Source organism: Equus caballus, chromosome 27, assembly GCF_041296265.1.
Source record: "Equus caballus isolate H_3958 breed thoroughbred chromosome 27, TB-T2T, whole genome shotgun sequence".
Taxonomy (NCBI): domain Eukaryota; kingdom Metazoa; phylum Chordata; class Mammalia; order Perissodactyla; family Equidae; genus Equus; species Equus caballus.
In genome coordinates, this window is record NC_091710.1 from 20979343 (window position 1) to 20998570 (window position 19228).

Genomic DNA, 19228 nt, shown 5'->3' on the forward strand with positions numbered 1-19228 from the left:
TTAAAATGTATTATTTTTTACATTTTCGTCTCCAATTGTTTGTTGATGGTATATAGAAATACACTTTTTTAATTGTAGTGAAATACACATAAAATTTACCATCTGAACCATTTTTAAATGTATAGTTCAGTGGTGTTAAGTACATTCACATTGTTGTGCAACCATCATCACCATCCATCTTCAAACTCTTTTCATCTTGCAAGACTGAAACTCTGTACTCATTAAACAATAACTCTCATTTCCTCCTTCCCCCAGCCCTTGGCAACCACCATTCTACTTCCCGTCTCTACAAATTTGACTACTCTAGGTACTTCATATAAGTGGTATCATAAAGTTTTTGTCTTTTTGTGACTGGCTTATTTCACTTAGCATAATGTCCTCAAGGTTCATGCATGTTGTAGCATGTGTCAGAATTTCCTTCATTTTTAAGGGTGAATAATATTCCATTGTAATGTGTATACCGCATTTTGTTTATCCATTCATCCATCAATAGACATTTGGCTTGCTTCCACCCCTTGGGTACTGTGAATATTTCTGCTACAAATATGAATGTGCAATTATTTCTTCAAGACCTGCTTTTGATTCTTTTGGATATATATACCCCAAGGTGGGATTGCTGGATCATATGGTGTTTCTACTTCTAATTTTTTTAGGAACCACCATACTGTGGTTGCATCATTTTACATTTCCACAAACAATGCACAAGGGTTCCAATTTCTCCACATACTCATTAATACTTGTTATTTCCTATTTGTTTTTTCATAGTACACATCCTAATGCGTATGAGGTGGTATCTCATTGTTGTTTTGATTTTGCATTTCCCTAATGATTAGTGATATTGAACATCTTTTTGTGTGCTTATTGGCCATTTGTATATCTTCTTTGAAGAAATGTCAATTCAAATTCTTTCCCCATTTTTTAATCACATTGTTTTTACACTTGGTTTTCGTATATTGATCTTATATCTGGAACCTTGATAAACATTAACTTGAGTACAATTGGCCCTCCGTATCTGTGGGTTCTGCATCCACAGATTCAACCATCCATGGCTCAAAAGCCCTATGATGGTTGCATCTGTACTGAACATGTACAGATTATTTTTCTTATCATGATTCCCTAAACAACACAGTATAACAGCTAATTACACAGCATTTACATTGTATTAGGTATAATAAGTAATCTAGAGATGATTTAAGGTATATGGGAGGAAATATGTAAGTTATATGCAAATACTACACCATTTTATGTAAGGAACTTGAGCATCTGTGGATTTTAGTATCTGTGAGGGTCTTGGAACTAATCCCCCCCAGACACCAAGGGATGACTGTAGTTATTTGTAGATTCTTTAGGATTTTCCAGATAGATAATCATGTCATCTATGAATGAAGACAGTTTTATTTCTTTCATTCCAATCTGGATGCCTTTTTATTTTCTTACCTTATTGATCTGGCTAGACTCTAGAGCACAATGTTGAATAGAGGTGGTGACAGCAGATGCATTTGTTCTGATCACGTCTCAAAGGGAAACTATTGGTCCTTTATCACTAAGTATCACATTGGTTGTAGATTTTTCATAAATGTCTTTTATCAGTGTGAGAATGTTCTCTTCTATTCCTAATTTGTTGAGAGATTTTTATCAGCAATGATGTTGGACTTTGTTCAGTTCTTTTTCTATATCTACTGAGAGATCATATGGTTTTTCTTTTTTAGTCTGCTAATGCGGTGATTTACATCAATTGATTTTCAAATGTTAAATCAGCTTTACATTCCTGGGATAAACCCAGTTGGTCATGATATATTATCCATTTTACATACAGTCAGCTTCAATTTGCTAAAAGTTTAAAAAAAATTTTGCATCTATGCATCTGTGTTCATGAAAGAAATTCTTTTTATAGTAATGCCTTTGTCTGGTGTTGGAGTCGGAGTAATGCTGACCTCTAAAAATAAATTGGGAAATATTCCCGCCCCTTCAGTTTTCTGGAAGAATTTATCTGGAATTGGTTTTATTTCTTTATTAAATGTTTGGTAGAATTTACCAGTGAGACTATATATGCCTGAAGTATCTTTGTGGAAGGTTTTTTTTTTTAAGTATAAATTCCATCCCTTTAATAGATGCAAGATTATTCAAATTATCTATTTCTTCTTGTGTGACCTTTAGTAGATTATGTCTTTCAAGGAATTTTTGCATTTAATCTAAGTTGTCAAATACATTGGCATAAAGTCGTTCATAATATTCCTTATTGTTCTTTTAAGGTGTGTAGGATCTGTGGTTATGTCTCCCCTTTCAGTCTTTATGTTGTTAATTCACGTCTTCTCTCTTTGTTTTCCCAGTCAGTCTTCTTAGAATTTAATTGATTTTATCAGTCTTTTCAACAAGCCATCTTTTAGTTTCACTGATTTTTCTCTATTGATTTTCTGCCTTACATTTCATTGATTGCAGATCTTTATTATTTCCTCAATTCTGCTTACTTTTTATTTGCTCTTCTTTTTCTAATTTCTTAACATAGATACTTATTTAATTGACGTCAGACATTTTTTCTCTGCTAATATAACCATTTAATGCTCTAAATTTTCCTTTAAGCACTGACTTAGCTGCACTCCATACGTTTTGATATGATTCTTTTCATTTTCATTCACTAAGACATTTTCTAATTTCTCTTGTAATTTCTTCTTTTATCCATGTGTTGGTTGATTTGCAAATATTTGCTGACTTTCCAGATAAATTTCTGTAATTAGTATTCAGTTTAATTTGTTTTGTCAGAGATCATATTTTGTATAATTTCAATCCTCTTAAATTTATTGTAACTTGTTTTATGATCCAGAATATAGTCTATCTTGGTGAATATTTTGTATGCACTAGCAGAGAACATGGATTATTCTATTGTTGGGTACAATGTTCTATAAATCTCAATTAGTTGACAATGTTTTTCCAGTATTTTGTATCATCACTCATTTTCTTTCTACTGATTTTTTATCAATAATTGATACAGGAATGTTGAAATCTTTAACTATAATTGTAGATTTGTCTATTTCTCTTTTCATTTCTATCAGTTTTTGCTACAGTATTTTGAAGGTCTGTTAGTAGTTCCATTTACATTTATGATTATGTCCTTTTGATGAATCAACCCTTTTATCATTCTAAAATATCCCTTTTTGTTCCTGACAATATTTCCTGTTCTAAAATCTACTTTTCATATTAATATAGTTATTCTAGCATTCTTTTGATTAGGGTTTGCATGGTATATCTTTTCCCATTCTTTTAATTCTAATTTATTTGTCTTTTTATTTGAAATGTATTCCTTATAGACACCACATATTTAGTTCATACCTTTATCCAATCTGATAAACTGTAGCTTTTAATTGGATGTTTATATCATTTATATTTACAGTCACACACTGTATAATGAAATTTCAGTTAACGATGGGCCACATATACGATGGTGGTCCCATTAGATTAGTACCATATGGCCTAGATGTGTAGTAGGCTATGCCATCTAGGTTTGTGTAAGTGCACTCTATGATGTTCGCACAATGACAAAATTGCCTAACAATGTATTTCTCAGAATGTATCCCTGTCATTAAGCAATGCACGACTGTAATATAATTACCAACATGGTTGAGTTTAAATCTATCATCTTGCTACCGTTTTCTATTTGTCTCATCTATCCTTTGCTCCTTTTCCCTTCCTTTCCTGTCTTCCAGATTGAGTAATTTTATGACCCTATTTTATTTCCAGAATTGGCCTATTAACTATACCTCAGTTTTATTACTACTTTTAGTGCTTGCTCTGGAGTTTACACTATGCATCTTTTAGCTTACCACAGTCTACCTTCAGACATTGTGCCACTGCACTTACAGTGTAAAACTTGGCAACAGTTACTCCCTCTCCCCCAGAAAACCCCATCATCCATTTCACTTCTACATACGTTTTAAACTCACATGCGTTGTTATTAATTTGCCTTAAAATCAATCATCTTTTAAAAAGATTAAAATTAAAAAAAAAATTATCCTTATCCACATATTTCTCATTTCCAGTACTCTTAATACCTTTTATAAATCCAAATTTCCATCTAAGAAAAGATATATCCTTTCCTCTTTTTTCTGAAGAAAGTTTTTCAACATTTCTGACAGTTCAGGTCAGCTAGTGATAAATTGTCTTAGCTTTTTTGTGTCTGAAAAAGTCTATTTTGCCCACATTCCTGAAAGACATTTTTGCTGAATAAAGAATTATAGGTTGATTTTTTAGTCTTTCAGTAGTCTAAAGATATTTTTTCATTTTCTTTTTGGTTGTATAGTTTCTAATGAGAAGTCTGATGTAATTCTCATCTTTGTTGCTTTATATGTCATGTGTCTTTTTTCTCCAGCAACTCAGGATTTTTCTCTTTATCATTGGTTTTCAGCAATTTTTAATAATGTGCTTTGGTATGGTTATGATTTTGCTTATTCTGCTTGGTGTTCATTGAACTCTTTGAATTTGTGGGTTTACAGTTTTTATTCAATTTAGGAATATTCCTGCCATTATTTCTTCAAATATCTCCCCTAACCTTCAATATAGGGTAAATTCATCCTCACTAATAAGATTATACCTTCCTGAGGACTCTACTTAAGGCCTAAAGTGTTGAAAGGTTTTTCCATTCTGGCTTCTGGAAACAGGCACTATATTTCCATCCATATGGCAGCTCTGGGAATCGTTTTGCCTACTCCTTTTTTGGTGGTCCTTTTCCCCAATTAGTTTCTTCTCAAACATGTGCAAATCAATACTCATCCACAGAATCAAGAGGATTCCTCTGTAGATATATGGAGTTCTAGAAATGCATTTTCCCTCTTTCTGGTTCTCTGTCCTGCAGACGTTAGCTACCTTGGTCTCTTTCAGTTCTGCTATTTGTCTCCTCAACTCAGGAATATTGCTGGGCTCTGGGCTCCCCAACTCTGTCGTGTGGCCTGGAATCTGCCTCAAAGCAGGAGGCTGGGGCAATTGTATGGCTCCACTTGCTCACTTCTCTTGTTTCAGTAATCAGTGACCTTCAGTGTCTATTGCCCAACGTCTGAAAACCATTGTTTCATATATTTTGTCAGGTTTTATAATTGCTTAAGAGGGGAGGATAAATCCAGTCCCCATTACTAAATCATGGTCACAGTAGAAGTTCTTACCTGGAGAGTTTTTTAAAATACAGAACCAAATTCATCTTACTCTCAGAAACTCAGATTTAGTAGGTCTGGTGTGGAATCCTGGACTCTTTACTTATTAAAAAGTACTCAGGCGATTCTGATACACACGCAGTGTTGGAAACTGTATCTTGATATCTCAGGCAAAGCCTTGTTTAGACATTCTCCTAATTAGAAGGAAGACCAGAAGTTTCCACTTTTAAAACTTTTTGTGGTTCTGAGTCTGATGGGGTACATACAGCCAACCAATGATCCAGTTGAAAACAATTAGGAGAGCAGATACAATATAAAACATCTATTTGAAAGTATTGGCGAGCAGCTGAGGCACCAAAGACTTGAGAGGACACATCATAGAAGGGGAGGCCTTACACAGAGGTGAGACGACATTCTCCAGCACCTTTGTCCTTCAGGGAAATTCTGAATGTAAGGCCAGAGTCTGAGTTTTGAAATGGAGCCAAGAAAGAATCCCTAAGAGGCAAAGACACCAGCAGGGATTTTGGCAGATAAGCAAGGCTGGAGAGACAAAACTTAAAGACCCAAGGGAGCAGATTGCCAGTGGGAAGAGGGAGGTAAATAATGGAGCCTAATACTCTGCCAGTTTCCCCTCAAGTCACTTGCCAAATTCTGAAGATGCGTGAGCTAGAAGGCTAAGACACCAAGCAGAAAGCCTCTGAAAAGTGGAGTAGAGTTTTTTGCAGTCTCATGGTCCTGAGGAAATGAGGATTAGACTTCAGTATCCACTGGGGTCAAGGGTCCCAGAGAACACACAAGACTCTCAACTGGAACACCTGGAGGGCTGTGCTGTAGGAGTAGCAGCAAAAAAGAGGTGGATTAAGCCTTGCCAAACTCAACCTCAAGTTAGCTCAGTCTCTGATTGATTAAGGTGCTCAGCCCTCGTTCTGTTTTGCAAGGACAGGGTGAGCCTTCTCTGGATGAAAGTAATATTATCCAGAGCCTCTATGATTTTTCCATACTTAATATGCGGCATTCTATTAAAAATTACCAGGCATGCCAAGAGTCAGTAAAACAAAACAAAACAAAACAAAACAAAACAAAACAAAACAAAACAACAACCTAAAACCAGGGGAAAGAATATACAACAGAAATAGACCCACAGAAGATCTAGCAATTGTAATGTTCAGAAAGAGATTTAAAATAGCTAGAATTGATATGTTCAAGAAAGTATAGGCAAAAGTGGAGAAAATAAATAAAAAGATAGGGAATTTCTCCAAATGAATTGGATTTTATTTTTTAAAAAATCATATGAAAATTCTAGCACTTAAAAATACAGTGACCAATATTGAGAACTCAATAAGGAGATTTTGGAAAAGATTTGGATAGTTGGGTAGAAAATATACAAACTCATGCACAAGAAATAGGCAGAAAAGATGATAGGAAATACAGATGGCAGACAATGAAAAATTCTGACATATGTAGAATTGAAGTCCTGAAAGGAAAAGAGAGATAAGAGAGAGTGGCCAAGAATTTTCTAACACAGATTAAAGATATCAAGCTACAAATAAAAGGTACTCCATGAGTGGCACTTATCCTACTCATGAACCCAGATAAACAGAAAGAAAATCACATGTAGACAAATCACACGAAAACAGTTGAAAATTAAAGGAAAAAAAATGCTAAAAGGAGCCAGGGGGGAAAAGACATTACTTTTCAAAAGAGTAACAAAGGAATGATGGAAACCAGAAGACAATGGAAGGACATCTTTAAAGTGCTGGAAAAAACTTGCCAAAGTAGAATGCTACAACCAGCAAAAATATGAGGCATAAAATAAAGTTTTTAGGCAAACAAAAACAGAGAGAACTTGCCACCAGCAGACCTGCCCTGAACAGAGGACTTATTCAAACAGGAGGAAAAAAATCCAGTCAGAAGCACATAAATGCATATTTGAACAAGAAGCAACATAAAGGGCAATATAATGAGCAGTAACTGTACAGAACAATGCTTATAAATATTTTGTGGCTTAAAATATATGCACAGTTAAAATCCATGACAAAGACAAAAGGGGAAGGGGTAAGTGGAGGCATGGTGTTCTAACATCTCGACATTCTTGGGAAAGTGGTACAAATAAGCATTTATATCAGAGTGCAATAAATCAAACAGGCACGTTGTAATCTCTAAGACTTCTAAAAGAATGTAAAACTAAGCTAATCAAGGAGGTTAATGGTATACTAAAATATTTTAATTAATTCAAAAGAAGGCAAGAAAGAAGAAAATAAGGGATATAAAGTAAATGGACAAAAGGAAATAAATAGTAAGATGGGAGGTATAAATTCAGATACAGCGGCAATTATATTACATGTAACTGGACTAAAAACTTTTCCTGTTGAAACCTGATAGAGCAGCCTTGCAATTTTAGCCTTAGCCGGACTCTGCATAAAATGTAGTTACAAGTACAACTGAAAAGGCAGGGATTCCTAGTGCAAAATGTGGAAGGGAGAGAGAACTTTTAGCTGCCAGCCCTACAGGGACAAATCCTGAGTAAAGTTTGAAGCAAGAAAAACTGTCCTTTCAGTAATGCAGATTGTTTTTTAACATGCAGAAGATGAGGACTTTAATCTGTCTTTGTTGCAAACCTTTTATTCTGAGAAGACTTCCTGAAAGTGTCATTAAGTTATGCAAATATAAAGTAAACACTCTCTATGGAAGCTGTTTGAAAAGCTAAACTGTGCTTTGTTGTCACAAATTGTTTTAAATTCTTGCTACTGTGTGTTTAGACCCCACTTTGGTCTTTTCCCAGGAATGGCTGAAGCTAGTTTTCTTCTAACTTATCCAAAAGCAAACACAACTCATCTCTGTATTATTTTTCTTCTGAAGACCATACACTAGTCTCACATGATGAACTCATTTTCTTTCTATTAATATTCTATTAATATGACTTTATCTGTCCTCTTTACGGAAAAAAAAGATCTTGTTTATTCTTCTAAAAGAGAACCCCCTCTTTTTTTTCTGGATCTATTTCTATTACAAATAGCTCCCACTTTACCTGAGAATGCCTCATTTATCTAGGATGAAAAATGTCCTTTCTAATAGATTATCTTGTATCCCCAAATTTCTCTCTTAATTTAGGGATAGTTCTTGAAAATAGGTGATAAAGAGTGATTCAGGAATCTCACCACACCACACTTAAATCAGTGTCAGTGGGAGAATACTGAGTTGGCTGGACCATCATCTGAAAATACGTTTTTACGCTATCAGTGAATGGTCTAGAGAGTTTATGGTATAGAACAATAAAGCTGAGGATTAGAGTGGAGAAAAGCTATAGAGATAGGAAGGTATAGGTTGAAGTGTAAACAAGGCAGGGCTTGAGTTGGGGGTGGAAATTCTCTCTCTTAGTGGCTTAAAAAATGTTCATTCAGGGCTAGCCAGTGGCATAGCAGTTAAGTTCACACGTTCTGCTTCAGTGGCCGGAGTTCGCCGGTTTGGATCCCGGTACTGCTTGGCAAGCCATGCTGTGGCGGACACATATAAAGTGGAGGAAGTCGGGCACGGATATTAGCTCAGGGCCAGTCTTCCTCAGCAAAAAGAGGAGGATTGGCAGCAGATGTTAGCTCAGGGCTAATCTTCCTCAAAAAAAAAAAAAAAAAAAAGAAGAATGTTCATTCACTATACACCTTTTTTTGAGTCTGTACTACTTGTACAACACTATGCCACTGGAAATGCAAAGAGGCATCCTAGAAGAGCATATATCTACGAATATATTTATAAAATGTATATAAGAGCTGAACACCAAGCGCCAAACCAACAGGGCAAAATAGTTAATACTACAAAAGTTCAGAAAAGGAAGCAAACATCAAAGTTAAGGCAGTGAGAGAGAGAGTAGTCTTTGAAGGGTAAAGCTGAGATAAAATGAGAAAGTATTGGGGAGGACAGTCCACGCACGGGGCACAAAGCAGATGAAGGTACAGCAGCAGGAAAACCTTCTATGCAAAATTGTTAAGCATTTGGTATGTCTTTGTATTTGTCATTTACTGCTTTTCCAGTGAATGCAGGAAAAAAAAAAGTATGACACTCTCGGCCTCAAGGAGTTTAAACTAGATGAGAGACGAGACAAAGAAACATAAATGCAGTCAGTAGAAGACAGACCACGAAAAAGTGCCGGTTTGTGGTTCAGCCACAGATTCAGACACGAGCAATTCTGCATAGGGCATGAGTAGAAGGCAGGCCTTGGAATAAGACGGCTGTAGGTCTAAACTCAGATGTGTGCCACGAAATAGCTGTGTGACCTTGTACAAGTCTGTGCTGTTTCCTATAAAATTACCGTAAAAATGCTAAGGTCCAACAAGTCTCTCAGTTGCGGGGAGGACGAAGTCATTGTGGTGAAAGGACTTGACACGGCTGTCAAAGTTCTACCCTTGCCCCGCGCCTCGTCGCACCTACTCTTTCCTACAGCAGGGGTGAGCAGTGAGGGCTGAGGGTGCGAGCAGAAAGGGAATGAAAAAGGGAGGCGACTTCCTCCCCGCCCTTGGCCCCCTCCCCATGCCCCGGCTCCCGGCCTCAGGTTCCGGGAGCGTCGCTGTGGAAGTGGGGTGAGGGCGCAGAAGTGGGGAGGGATGATCTGCTCACTGTCAACAAACGCCATCAAGAGTTCAGATCCCATCTGCTACCGGATTTCCGTGCCATACTGAAGCCACCCCACCCAGGCGCCCGCCCTCAGTGTCCCCAGCTGTGTAATGGGGATACACCACCTCCTTCTTTCCCGGGTATCCGCCTGACCTAACCGCGTGAGAAAGGCGAGAAGAAGCCCCCAGTTGTTGGCCTCCAGCCCCACCAGGCCCTCCTCCCACTTTGGCCTTTTGTACCGGCCCCACGTGACCCGCCCGGCCGGCTCTTCCCTCCTGCCCCGCCCCGCCCTCCGGCCTTTCCCGGCGCTCGGCCCAGCTCTTCCCGCTCCTCGGCCGCCCCCCTCCCGCGGTCCCCCTACTCCCTCCCCCTCGCCTCCCTCCCCGGCTGTTCCCGCTCCCTCCCCAGGCCGCCGTTCCCTCGCGACGCTTCCCCTCCCCCCGCGGCTGTTCCGCCGCCTCGCCTCCCCTCCCCCCGGCCGGAGCTTACTGTCTCCAAGATGGCGGCCGTGTCAGTTTGGGGCATCTCCGCGGTCCGGCCCGGGGCCCCGGGATCCCGGCTCTCTTTCCCCCCGGTAAGTAGCCGAGGGGCCGCCCCCGGCCGCCCCGGGCCGCCGAGCCCGAGGCTGAGCCGCCCCGGGGCCCGCTCCGCCGCCTCGCGGGGTCGGCGGGCCGCTGCAGGCCCCGCCGCGGCCTGCGCCGCCTCCCGCTGCTCTGCGCCAGGCCTCGGGCTGGGGCGCCGCGGCCGCCCCCTCGCGCCCGGCCGGCGCCCGGCTCCCCCGCCCCGCGGCCGCGCGCCGCCCGCCGCCCGCCCGCCCGGCGCTCGCGGGCCCGCCGCCCGCGGCCGGCGCAGCCTGGGGGAGCCGGCGGGTGGGCGGGCGGCCCAGGCCGCGGGGCCTCGGGCTGGGCTGTGCCGGCGCCCGCTCTCCCTCGGGGCGCGCCCCCCGCCCGGCCCCACCTGCGCCGCCGCCCGCCGCCCCGGCGGCCCGCGGCCCGCGCTCGCGGCGCTCGCTCGGCGGCGGCGGCGGGGGCGGCGGCCGGCGGCGGGTGACAGGCCGGCGGTGTTGTGGTGCGGAGCGGCAGCACGTGCGGTGCGCTGTCTGTCGGGCTGACAGCCCGGCGCCGGCAGGGGAGGCGGCGGCCGCCTGTCAGCGGCGGCCGGGGGACGCGGCGGCCCGACCTGTCAGGCGCGGGGCGCCGGCGCGCGGGCCCGGGGCGGCTCGCAGCTCCCGCACGTGATTTCATTGTTAACTCGGTGCTCGGCCGCTCGGCCGTGGGGCGGCGGCGGCGGCCGGTTCAAGTTTTGAAGTTGCTGGCACTTGGAGGAGAGCGCGCGGGCGTGCTGGGGGTGGGAGCGCGGGCCGGCCGGGCGCGCGGCGCCGAGCCCGCCGAGTTCAGTCCCAGGCTGCGGCGCCGCGCTCGCAGGGCCGGGACGGGTGACAGGCGGCCGGGGCGCGGGGAGCGGTGGCCCTGCTCCTGTCACCTGCGCGCCTGGTCGTTGGCGACGTTCCCCGCTTCTGACGCTCCGGCTGCAGCTCCCCGTTGAGCTGAGCGTTGCTGTCTACATAGTGAACTTTCTTGGAGCGCTGAGACTCTGATTTCTGTCCTCTCGAGACGCTCACCAAAATGAAGCCTCGCGCTCTCAGGGGGCTGCTTTTTAGTCACCCGATTTAAAAATAAACCTTGGCTCAGGTTTGAGTGTTCACCTCAGCCTTTTCTCTCCTATCAGAGTTGATAGTCCTACCGCTCTTCTAGTATCTGTTAGTTTTCTTTTTGGTTTGAATGTCACTCTTAAGAATAATTGCTCTGGGAGCCATTTTTCTATCGTTTATATTGTAATGTAAATGCCTTAGAATAAGAGCAGACCTTCTGAAAAACACTGAAGTTAAATTTAGTTTTGGAAGCAAAGGAGTTATTTAGACTCAGAATTTATTATTTTGGTGACTTTTAAAAAGATTTGTATCTGCCGGATTCTTTTGTCTGAAAGAAGAATATTGACTTTGATCCTGGAGAGGCAATATATTTGTATGTTTGTGTCTTATTCGTTAATGTTCGTTTCAGGTCAGCTATCTTGAATCTTAATGAGATCGTCTCCTCTTCAGACCCACAAACAGGCAGTACATTTTTTCTCTGTGCTGTACACTTGATATGTAGTGTGTGCACTTGAACCCAGTGCTTCTGGGCGTTTCTCATTTCCAGCTTCTCGGTCTGTAGGTTGGTGATGAACATCTTGACAGTTGTTGCTTCCTCCAGTATATTGGTCGTTGGTATTTTAGTTCAGCTTAGCAGAAGCTATCAGCATGTACTTCGTAAAATTGGACTGAAATTGGATTATTTTAAAATTCTTTAAGCACTTTTCACACTTGGCTATTTCCAGTATTGTTTTTCTTTCTGTTTGGAATGTTTAAAGTAATATTGTACTTAAAATATGGACTTGGTCTGTGTAAATTGTATTTGTTATTTCTTTTAATACATGAAATAGTTCAAGTTTTCTCAGTGGTTTTCTGCCCATCTTATGGACTGTTTGTGTCCAGTCTGAATGTCCTGAATTTTGGGAGATGAAAGATTCACTCTTACTTTGATTGCAGGATTCTTTCTGCTAATCCAGATACTTGTTGAAGTGCTGAATAGTTTCTTGGGGAAAGATGTCAAGGAAGAGTTTCAATTCATAGACTGGTGGGCAGAGATTGTGAAGTACAGAATAGCCAGCACCCCTCTGGTTCGTAGTAGCCTAAGGTCATTCATAGTGTGTCCCATCTTGTTTCCTCATTGTATTCTAATTATTCAGCTTTTTTTTCTTTTCTTTTTTATTCCATTGGTTTACAGACATGATTGTTTTGGAATGTTGATAGAAACACGTTAAAACTCTTACAGGTGCTAAGTAAACAGTTGGTATTTGATTGTTTTAAAAGACGACCATGTTTCAGTTAATGCTTATTTACAAAATGGGCCTTGATAGAAAACTGACCTTGTTTTAATTGTTTTTCAGGCATAAGAGACACATTTTTCTGCTGGGAATGAGATGTTCTTGAGTTTTTACAACTTTATGAAGAGACCCATGTGTGGTGCTATTGAGAAGTTTATTGGGAAGTTTGAAGACATTTCAAATAACAGATTGTTTTGGTTTCTAAAGTAAAAGTGGGGAGGCACTCGGTTTTGTGAAAGGAGGAAGGACTCAGGCCAGAAAACTTGTATGCTATGGTTAACTGGTTCCCAGCCTCCGAGAAGGTTGTTTTCCATGGTGTGAAACTTACTCAGCATCAGGATAAGGGATAACGACTCTATGGATATACAGAATCCTTCACCATGGTAAAACTCGCTAACCCGCTGTATACGGAGTGGATTTTGGAGGCCATCAAAAAAGTGAAGAAACAGAAACAGCGTCCCTCAGAGGAAAGGATATGTAATGCAGTGTCTTCTTCCCATGGCTTGGATCGCAAAACTGTTTTAGAACAATTGGAGTTGAGTGTTAAAGATGGAACAATTTTAAAAGTCTCAAATAAAGGACTCAATTCCTATAAAGATCCTGATAATCCTGGGCGAATAGCACTTCCTAAACCTCGAAACCATGGAAAATTGGATAATAAACAAAATGTAGATTGGAATAAACTGATCAAGCGGGCACTTGAGGGCTTGGCAGAGTCTGGTGGCTCAACTTTGAAAAGCATTGAACGTTTTTTGAAAGGTCAGAAGGATGTGTCTGCATTATTTGGAGGCAGCGCTGCCTCTGGCTTTCACCAGCAGTTACGGTTGGCTATTAAACGTGCGATTGGCCACGGCCGACTCCTTAAAGATGGACCTCTTTATCGGCTCAACACTAAAGCAACCAGTGTGGATGGGAAAGAAAGTTGTGAGTCTCTTTGCTCTTTACCTCCAGTGTCACTCCTTCCACATGAAAAGGATAAGGTAAGAATGGTGTCTGTACCAGTGTCCATGGAGCTGATGATACAGCATGCTACTAAGTCACGTTTCTAGGAAGTTTTTAGAAGTTACCTTCAAGTTTTGTGTTTGGGGACTTTGTGGGATGATCACGTCTAGTTTTTTTATTGGTGAGTTCTAGGTGTGAGAACCCAATAGATGCTAATTCTTCTGATGCTTTGAAATATTTGATGCCTAAGATTCAAAATGTAGAATATTGATTTACCTAAAAGAACGTATTTAGAGTAGAATTAAAAAATAGCATACAGCTTTAAAAGTGTTGCATAAAAATTCTTATAATACCTTAGTGCTGGAAGTTGATGGAGCAGCCAAGTGCTGGAGACTTGAGTTTGAAACAAGCAGGCAAATTTAGCAATTCTTATTTCTGCTGTTGGTATTCTAGCTTTCTGTCATGTATTATTCTTTGCATATGATGAAATCCTAAATGTTATTATTTGTGACAGGTGTAAGTACATGGGTCAGAAATACAGTATTCTATATTAGTGAAGTTCTGGGGTAGTTGGGAGTTTTGATGCACCGAAGGTGTACTTTACTGTGTTGTGTGTTTTATGCTGCTGTTTTGTGCGGTTGAAAGTATGTCTTCATAACTGAATTTTGGCCCTTAGATATTTGAGGATGAGGAGAATTTTGTTAGTAGCTGTTTTTTACATTGACCTAGTGTTTTAGCTGTAAATTTATTTCAAGTGCTTTGAATTGAGTTCTGTGGTGAGTGATAGTACTTGAAGTTGTTCCAAGCCTAGTATATAATAGTAAAATAATCTTTGTTATGCTTAAATTCATGGAGGCTACTTCTAGGATGAGAAGATTGTAAAGTTAACATTGAATGTATTTAAAAATGTTTGAGATTTCATCTAAATTTATTGCAGTTTAATAACTCACCTGTAGATTTTTGTTTAAATGGCAATTGGAAAGTTTTTGATGAAGTTTTTAGAGGTACATTTTAGTATTCAGTTTTCCCTGTGAAGTTTGAGATAGAAACATTATCATACTGTTATTACCCTTAAAATGATTCTGATAGAGTCGTGAATTTGGTAGAGAATCTCATCCCTAAAATGGTTCTGTATCATTTGAACATTTATGAAGAGTGTGGTATTAAAAAATTCAAGGTGGACAAGTAACTAAAATGCTTTATTCTGTAGTTCATACTGTAAGAACTCCTATCTCTAAGAACTGTTTCTTTTTTTTTTTGTCTTCTCCTCTTCAAAGCCCCCCAGTACATAGTTGTATAGCCTGGTTGAGTGCCTCTGGTTGTGCTTTGTGGGATGCCGCCTCAGCATGGCCTGATGAGCGGTGCCATGTCCGCGCCCAGGATCCGAACTGGTGAACTTAACCACTTGGCCACGGGGCCGGCCCTGCAACTGTTTCTTGATCACATGTGGCTAAAGTTAAATGAAGTATAATGATTGATTCCTTCAACTGTTACCAAATGATCTACAGGTTAACTGCATGGAAACAGGAAATTATAGTTTAGAATGAATTCAGTGTCATATCTGTGAATTGAGTATTAGAAATTCTTGTAAGAACACCTGGGTGCTTGCTTTTATTGTAATTTCCCCTGCTTGAATTAGATATTTTAATTTTTAAAAATATTAGCCATACATAAAATGTCAGTTATGCATATTTTTAAAAGGTAGTCAATATAGTACAATGTAAGACAAATCTGAGTCCTGTCAGCCTAGGATTTTACTTTTGAGAGGGACCTTGAGAACCATCTAATCTAACAATCCTTATTTTGCAGCTGAGCTGAGGCCTTTGTATTAAAATTTAATCCAGTAGAGATCTGCTGGTTCACTTTGGTTAGGAATATCTCTTTGGTTACATAACTTTAATATATAGTTTTGTTAACTGAAGTAACTAAATTTGGGAAAATTGAGTTTCATTGAGTAGACCTCTGTGTATGTGTGCTGCTCCGATTGGAAAACTAATTTCATGATAATATCTATGAAATTAGAGTTGATGAGAGCTGTTACATATTTTCAAATGGAGTCTTATTTTCAATAGTGAATTTCCTGAGTGACTTTCCCCAAAAGTATGAAAAGCTCATGTTCAAAATCACAATTTCATGAACTCTTAAGGTGAAGAATTATTCCACCTCTGAACAGGTTATATGTCTGCTCCTTTTATTGTATTTTAACTGTTTTCCTTCCTCTCTTTTAAACTATCTGATCAATTCCTTTGTGGAATTGATTGGTTTGCTGCTATAATCCCAGATATTCTTAAAAAAATTATCCAGAGTATATTTGATGGTGATGGAGAAAGGAAAGTGTAGGTCAGAAGTAGTTTCACTTTTGGGCATTAATTAATTTAGCAAATAGTTACTGAGCACCTGCTGTGGGCCAGGCACTTGGTACTGAGATGGCATTATCTTCTCTGGAATGCAGGTATGTCTGTTGGCCTGGTCAGCTGCGGGGTGAGAGCTGAAATTCAGGGACTATATGGAGTGACTTGAACAAGTTCCTCTTTACTTTTTTCTATATCAATTGTAACTTTTGGCCTTTTTTTTTTTTTTTGCAATACTCACCTTTGGAAGGAACTGTAGAACTGTATGTTAGATTTTCAGCAGCTGTGTGGTTTTTGTTCTTTCCTGTGAGATCAGCTGTGTAGAAATATTTCTAAGGGTTTTTGTGAAGACGCAAAAGTGTGTTTTCACATTGATAAATAGTGAGGAGAATCTGTGGGATACTGTGATTTAGAAGTTTTATTCATGTTATAGGGGAAATTTCTTTTTTTTTTTAAGATTTTATTTTTTTTCCTTTTTCTCCCCAAAGCCCCCCAGTACATAGTTGTATATTCTTCGTTGTGGGTCCTTCTAGTTGTGGCATGTGGGAGGCTGCCTCAGCGTGGTTCGATGAGCAGTGCCATGTCCGCGCCCAGGATTCGAACCAACGACACAGTGGGCTGCCTGCAGTGGAGCGCGCAAACTTAACCACTCGGCCACGGGGCCAGCCCCCATAGGGGAAATTTCTTAGCTAGCTTTAGAGTGTGGTAGTTTATGGTAAGTTTGTTTAACTTAATGATATGTTTACTATGTGCCAGGCATTACTTTAAAGCTATACATATATTAACTTATTTAATACTCATACAACTCAGTGAGGTAGGTACTGTTATTTGGCAGAAGAAGAAACTGAGGCATAAAAGAGGCTCAGTAACTTCTCCAAGTGACAGAGATACTAGGTGACAGAGCTAGGATTTGAACTCAGGCAGTTTGGTTCTGGAGTCTTTCTAACAGCTATACCTGCTACTGCCTCTTGAAAGTTATGTATAATGCCTGTTGCTGCACTCAAGTACACAATTGTGAATGTTCTTGGTGTTAACTTCATAGCACGTTCTCCAATTGTGGAAGGACACATTGCCCGCCTTCACTGTTTGTGTCCCTTTTTTCTCTTTCTGTCATAGAATGAATTATAAAACTGACTTTGAAACAGTGATAAGAATGTATCAGAAACCAAAGATTAGGAATAATCTAGTTTTGTATACCTGAGGTCCATAAAAATATAGTTTTGTCTACATGACATTTTGTTATATTTATTTTTTCTTAATTTCTGTGCTTATTAATTTTCATTTCACTTGTCACTAAAGTTTTCTGATTTGCAGTTTGGGATTTGTTGCATGGCTTTCATTTGGGACAAAATGTTGCTTTCCCTTGAATTGTGGGATATAGGTGAGGGTGATAGTGTGTAACTGGCTTAAACAGCAACTTCCTCCTTGCAGATTTCTTTCTTTTTTAAGTGTAGATATTACTATAAGATAATTTGTTCATTTACTTCATTTATTCTTTATTCGTTCAGCAAACATTTAGAGCCTACCGTAAACAGTGCGTTTAGGACTTCGGTCCTGTTGAAGATGAAAGCAGACAGCAGAAAGATGTGAAATAATTTTTTTGGAACCCTTTTTTAGTGTATGAAATGGAACTTTTAGTTTTTTACATTCACTATTATTTTTTCATTACAATTAGGCATTGTGAATCTCTGAGAAAAAAGGAGGTGTTTCTTGGGTGAGGTGAATTATTGTTTGATGTTATGATGCTCCGTTAAAAAAATTGTCTTTAGACACTGAGTCTTGGAAGGATCTGTTTCTCTTTCATGAATAATTTTCACCTTGATTTCAAACTTCTGGGTTCATTTTACACACTCACAGAATAATTTACTTGACTCTATATATAGCTTATGCTCCATATTACTAGTCCAGAAAACTATACTCTTTTATGGTAATCAGCCAAATCATTAAAGTGTTGTGATTCTGTGGAGTAGTATTGTGGAACAAAAGTGTAATTTGCTGAAGCATTCCAGTTGGAAAGGGAAGAGAAGATATTGTAACTAATGTTGCTATTTAGATTATTACACAGCTAGGTAATCTGAAGCAAAAAGATCAAGTGATAAATCTATATCCTTCTATTATAAATTATATCTCAATACAGTAAACTCTTAGTAGGGTCCAAATTGTTTTACGTTACTGAAATTTGGCATTTTAAATTCATAGATTAAGCAGGGCATTGACAGGAACTTAGATTTTTGATGTTAGAGATACTGATTAGAATGGAAATGTATTTTCAGTTTACTAAGAGTTAAGAATGATAAAATTTTGATTTAGCTGCTTGGAAATGGCCTTTATAGTAAAATTGTTTCACATTTTATATGTTAGAATAGTAGTAGTATAAAATTGTTTGTGACTGTAAGCTTGGTAATTTCAGTTTCAGATATCCTGTTGCTATGGTATCTTATAGTAGTTGTCCATGTTGTTAAATTCAGGGATGTGTTGACTGCTTGACAGAATGATTGTTCACTTTTAAAAAACCCCCCAAAAAAAGTAACCCAAAAACCTTCTGAAAGCAAAAGATGCTACAAAAAAGTTGAGAAGAGATAAATTAGTAGTAAATAAGTGGAAAAAGTTCTCAGTTGAAAGTGTATATATTAAGATTCCTTGTGAGAGCATGCACACAAGTGTATTTTATAGTATAAATTATTGGGAAACTTTTTAAATTGCAAGTTTTACTTCTTACGTTATGGAGGAGGGAATGGACGATGATGCCAACTGTATCAGTCTTTAAGTAAAGAAGGATTATTTTAGAGAAGATTATCCTAACCATATGTAGTTAACTTTATTTTTCAAGTAATGGCAAGGACATGGATAATGTAGATTTTGTAATAGGGAGTTTGCAACTGATTGATCTCAATAACTATATTTTTTATACATTTCTTACATCATTGTTTATGCCATTTTTTGCTGACTCTACGTGTTTTGGGCCCTGAAGAGAAGCTGGCTAGAAATTAATATTTGTTACTAACAAGTCATTGAGGTGGATTAAGTATAAATGAGGTTAGGAATTGACTTTGTCTCAGCAGACTTGGTCTTATAAAAAAAAAATCAGAAAAATAACTCAGGCAGAACTATGTTTGTAAAGCACTATATGTTTAATTACAATCAACTGTACAGATTTTTTTGGTCTTCTAGTTAGCCTGTGAGCTCTCTGCATTTTGGTAATTTTCAGCCCATAACACACCCTGAAAGAAAACTTGAGCTCCTAAAGCAAGCTTTCGTTTAGCCGTT

General features: G+C 39.5%; 1 protein-coding gene across 2 annotated transcripts in view; it reads left to right on the top strand.

Moving 5' to 3' along the window:
* Positions 1 to 10020: 10020 nt before the first annotated feature.
* KAT6A (lysine acetyltransferase 6A) overlaps positions 10021 to 19228 on the top strand; it is a 111615-nt gene continuing 102407 nt past the window's right edge. The window contains exons 1-2 of one of the 2 annotated variants that reach the window (XM_023630432.2): positions 10021 to 10317; positions 12732 to 13648. In XM_023630432.2, the coding sequence (XP_023486200.2) occupies positions 13049 to 13648 (600 nt within the window). In that variant the 5' untranslated portion in view covers positions 10021 to 10317; positions 12732 to 13048. The remainder of the gene's footprint in view (positions 10318 to 12731; positions 13649 to 19228) is intronic. The other variant, XM_023630433.2, reaches the window with a different exon arrangement.